This window comes from Populus euphratica, unplaced genomic scaffold (assembly GCF_000495115.2).
Source record: "Populus euphratica unplaced genomic scaffold, PopEup_1.0 scaffold707.1, whole genome shotgun sequence".
Classification (NCBI taxonomy): domain Eukaryota; kingdom Viridiplantae; phylum Streptophyta; class Magnoliopsida; order Malpighiales; family Salicaceae; genus Populus; species Populus euphratica.
The window spans coordinates 113,242-118,208 of NW_011500574.1; the positions used below are offsets into that span (position 1 = coordinate 113,242).

The following is a 4,967-nucleotide window of genomic DNA, read 5'->3' on the forward strand; positions in this document are numbered from 1 at the left end:
AAGATTAATATGAAGATTAAATAATGATAAAAAAAATATCAATGTTATAGGATCCACCAATGGTATTAAAAATAAATGTCATATAAACTCTTTTTATTATTCAACTGGAAATCATATATAAAAGAGGTTCCAATGGGATGATTTATTATTAATAGCTCATTATAAATTGTTAACCCGATCATATTAATTATCTTATTTAAGTAATACCAAACTTTTAAATATTATCAGAAATCAAGTTAACAATAAATCAAGTTTTTTTTATAGCACGGGTATAGATTATACCATACGGTTGATTATGAAAGTGTCAAGCATTTGTTGTACTAAGTATTATACAACACAAATTTAGATTAACCATTTAACAAACAATGTATTAATAATTAATAAGATAAAAATGATAAGACATGTTAATAGCAAACTTTATTGGATAAGCATTAAAGTTCATATTGAGTTTATATTATACATATCCTAATACCATTAGCGAAACCTTTTCACTTTGACATATTAAACTTAGCTAAACATTATGAATAAGAAAAGTATAAATAAACAAGATGAGAACATAATTATATAAGTATATTAAATGAAATGAAAGGCATAAATAAAATATTAATGAAACTATAACATGAAATAAAACTAGAACATTCAAACTACAAAGAAAGAAAGCAGGTAAGGAAATGATCTTGATCTGAAAACCAAGATGCTTATATGCATGACAAATACCTCATTTTATAGGCTAAAATTTAGAACTATTGATTTGATGACTAATTGTTGAGTGGATGACTAATTGTTGAGTGAATGACTACTTTTTGACTTGGTAACAATTCTTATTTTCTTATCTATCAAAAACATCATTACTAATATCAGAATTTGAACATATAGTTTTCATGAAAGTTATGAGAAATTATCTCAGCTTTCCAACAAATAAAAAGTTGGTGTATTTGGACTTCTAGAACTTCAGATATGGGTTGAAAACTTAACAGTGTTTGAGCTGTAGGACAGATTCAGACTTCTTTTTTTATACTAAGATTTAGACTTTCAAACGGCAGAATTGAGTCTTAGACTATCATGAATGTTTTAAGCCTATATATTAGCTTTCTAGCCATATGGACGAAACTGAAATCCAAGATCTACAGCTTCAGATATAACTTAATGATTGAACAATGTTCCAGTCTAGACTAAACCAACATCTTTTTTCTAAGTTTAGCTTTTTCTTTGTCCTTTCACTCTTAATAGTTAATCACATCAATAAATCATTTGATTTATATGATATGTCAATATTTAAAATGAACATTTACCATGAGAGCTATTTTATATTATCAAATTTGTTATTATAAAACATGTTATAATTAAGGAGTTGTTAATACTTTAAATGCAAAATAATGACATAAAACATTGATAAAAATACACTTTTAAATACTAATCATATATCCTTGAAAACATTTGAAACAATTAGGGGTCAAAATGGGTTAAAATTACAAACACTTAATTGATAAATTTTTGAAAGCAAGTAGAATCAATTTCTCAATTTCTATAAAATCAAATACTTTTAAATAAAAAACAAAATAAAGTAGATCCATTTGATTAAAAATAAAGTAAAACGTTCAACAACCATGTAAACACATATTTGATAAAATCTAACAAAAACACTTAATTGGAATGGTTTGAAAATTTACAAACTAAAAAAAAATAAAAATTGGAACATTTCAATTGAAATAATTAAAAAAATTTACATACCAAATATGTAATAATTTTGGTTTTTCATCATGATTTTTAGTTGCAATATGTTTAATTATTTTTTAAGAAATAGTTTTTCTATTCAAAATTAAATAAAATAATATTTTTTTTCATGAGATATGTATCCATAATTTTGCATGTACACTATCTACAATAAAAATAGAATTGACAAAAACCTAAAGCTTGTGGGAAAAGTAATTATAAATGTCTTGATTCACAATGAATTGAAATAAAAAAAATTATTATTATTTCCTTCTAAAATAACTAAATTGTCTATTAAAGATAATTAGATCTTTTCATGGGATCCATTGATCATTTTAGAATTGGTTGGGAATAACTCAATTCTTTTATATTTTTTTTCACATTATAATTATTTAATTTCTCTTAAAAAAATATTTAACTTGAATCTTGGAGAATTTTTTATATTTTACTTTTCCCAGCAGTAAAATGATTGTATTGCCTTTAAAATATTGGCATGGGTAGTGTTTTTCAATTCATCATTAGGGGGCCTACATCTTAGGTGGCATGGGTAATGTAATTTCTTCCGGTTTGGTGTTATTTTGCTTTCTATATATATATATATATATTGATTCTCATGTTTGGTCTTTTAAAATTTCACAATTTGTTTTTTTTTTTTGTTGAATTTGGGCTCTATCCTTTCAATTGATATTTTTATTTAAATTATTTTATAAAATTTAAATTTATTTTCAATTTTATTCTCTTTTAATTTTTAAATTTGTGAGATTTTTTCTTCTTGCTATTTATTTTTATTTAAGATTATTTTTTTTAATAATTTCATTCTCTATTTTTTATTGCTATTTGCTTACTTTGACAAAATTTTTAAACTGATTTTTTTTTCAACCTTTAATGTTGAATTAAGCTTCTTAATTAAGTTCGAGTCTATGATTTAATGGGTTGTAAATTTTAAAAATTAACTCATGTTTAGAAAATTCGTTAAAGTTTTTTTTTTTTATAATCTTATATTTTTTTTAATTTTATTCTTTAATATTAAATTTAATTGGAGATTAGGTTTCATTATTATTTTTTATTTGCTTGCTAAAGTTTTTTCACCAATCTTAAAATAACATTTATCGGTCTTTGTTAAATTTAAATTTTATTTTATTTTTTTGTTTTGAATTAAATTAAATTAATTGTTTAAATATAAGTATATCATGTTTACTTTATTTTTTTCTGGTTTGCTTAAATAAAGCTTTTTTAGGTTTTTTTTTTTAATTTTCAAACTTCAATATTTAATTGATTAAATTATACTTCTTCTTTTATTTTGGTTAAGGTTTCATAAAATTAATATAGTTTTATGTCTTGGATTAAAGATTAATCATAGTTTAGTTTAGGTAGAGCTAATGTATTATCATTTTAATATTTTTTTTAAAATATTTTATCTAATATATCATCATCTTGATATTAAATATTAAATAGAAATACTAAATACTTATAAAATATAAAGTACAAGAATTGGATAAAACAAAATAGAGGGATCAAACTAACAAACAATTGAGTAGAGGGACCAATTGCAAGATTAAGATTTAAGCCCTAGAAATTCTAGCAGTCTATACTACGAGCAAGAGGGAACCCTAGCAATTCTGTATTAGCTAATGCTCTGCCATGCTCTTCCGTAACCCGCATCTTGCCGCCTCCAATCATCATCACCTCCTGTAAAAACACCAATACGCCAACCTGTTCTTTCTTTTTCTTCACAGATGGTCAAGATTCAAATCTTTTCTTGATCTTAACAAATCAACACAAATTTTTTCTGACATTAATCTATGGAAACGATGTCTAGTGGTGACACAAACATGATGCAAGATTCAGATTCAAATTCGCGTCAACAACCCCATATTTTGCCTGGAAACATAAGACAAATATTCCAACATGCCATCAATGATGTTTTTGCAGTAAGAGCAGCCATTCGAAGCACAAACCAAGATGGTAATAACAATACCACTGCGAGGCGGTTGCCAGCATCGAAGGACGCAATTGATGCCATGCCAAGAATAACAGTACAAGAAGGTGGGAATGATTGTGCAATTTGTTTAAATGAGATTGGAATCGGTTCTGAACTTAGAGAGATGCCTTGTAAACATGGGTTTCATTCGGGTTGTATTGAACAGTGGTTGAGGATTCATGGGTCTTGCCCTGTTTGTCGGTTTACGATGATGCCTGTGGAAGGAGCAGAGGTCGGGGCTAGTGGATCTGAATCTTAGTTTAGACTTTTTGATTATGGGTTTCGTTAAAGACTTGCCTGGAACATTGCAAGGCCATGCCTGCGTTTACTAAAAATTAATAGGAATTGATAAGGTTTTTTTTTTATGCTATCCTCAATTAATTAATGAAAAGTGTAAACATGATGTATGCTTCTTCTTTTTTAATGAATTTTTGTATAATGTTCTTGTTTCATTTTGATTAAGAATTTTTTTAGTTTGACCATGTTGAAGCCTAATCGAGGTTTTTTTATTATTATTTTATTTTTATCATTTATTTTTTATGTTTTTCAGGCTACTATATAAAGCTGTGCAACTTCATCTACTATTTAACTATAATTTCCATATTTTAGAGTGAGTTATAGATGACATGGGCAGGATAAGCTATACAATATAATAGCCATCTTACCATGTAAGTTGCTTAAGTTTTTTTTTTTTTTTTTATATATATATATATAAAATAAGTTATATATTCCTAAGTCTATGAGAGAGAAAAATGGTTTTTTCTCATCTCAACACAAAAAAAATTTGTCTATTTCTCTTTGTTCATTCCTCTTATATAAGCGTATTTAGAAATGTAATTGCGGTTATTTTTTAAAATATTTTTTATTTAAAAATATATTAATATAATATTTTTTTTATTTTTTCAAAATTATTTTTAACATCAACATATTAAAATGATATAAAAAACATCAAAAAATATTAATTTGAAGCAAAGAAAAAAATAAAATAAAATAATTTTTTTAAAAAATACTTTTAAAATACAAAAATAAAAAGGCTAAAAATCCACCTAAATGACCCTAAATTAACTTTAGTGTTGGAGGATTCTTCTACAAGCAACACTCACCATCTGGCCTATTGTTTTTTTTATAAGAAAACCCAGATCCAGTGAAGTTTTTTTTAAATCTTATTAGTGGTGCCATCTATAAAAAATTGAATATAAACCTCATATTTTTTTTTATCACTCATTTATGACCTACTCATAAAGCTTTCTTGATGGATAACGTTAAAACACTA

The 4,967-nt window shown here is 25.1% G+C and overlaps 1 protein-coding gene across 1 annotated transcript; it reads left to right on the top strand.

Annotated features, from left to right (window-relative positions):
• Nucleotides 1-3,193: 3,193 nt before the first annotated feature.
• Nucleotides 3,194-4,039, top strand: LOC105115466 (E3 ubiquitin-protein ligase RING1-like). Its single transcript, XM_011012353.1, has one exon. It carries the CDS (start codon nt 3,516-3,518, stop codon nt 3,951-3,953), a length of 438 nt encoding a protein of 145 aa, XP_011010655.1. The 5' UTR covers nt 3,194-3,515; the 3' UTR covers nt 3,954-4,039.
• The last annotated feature ends 928 nt before the right edge of the window (nt 4,040-4,967 follow it).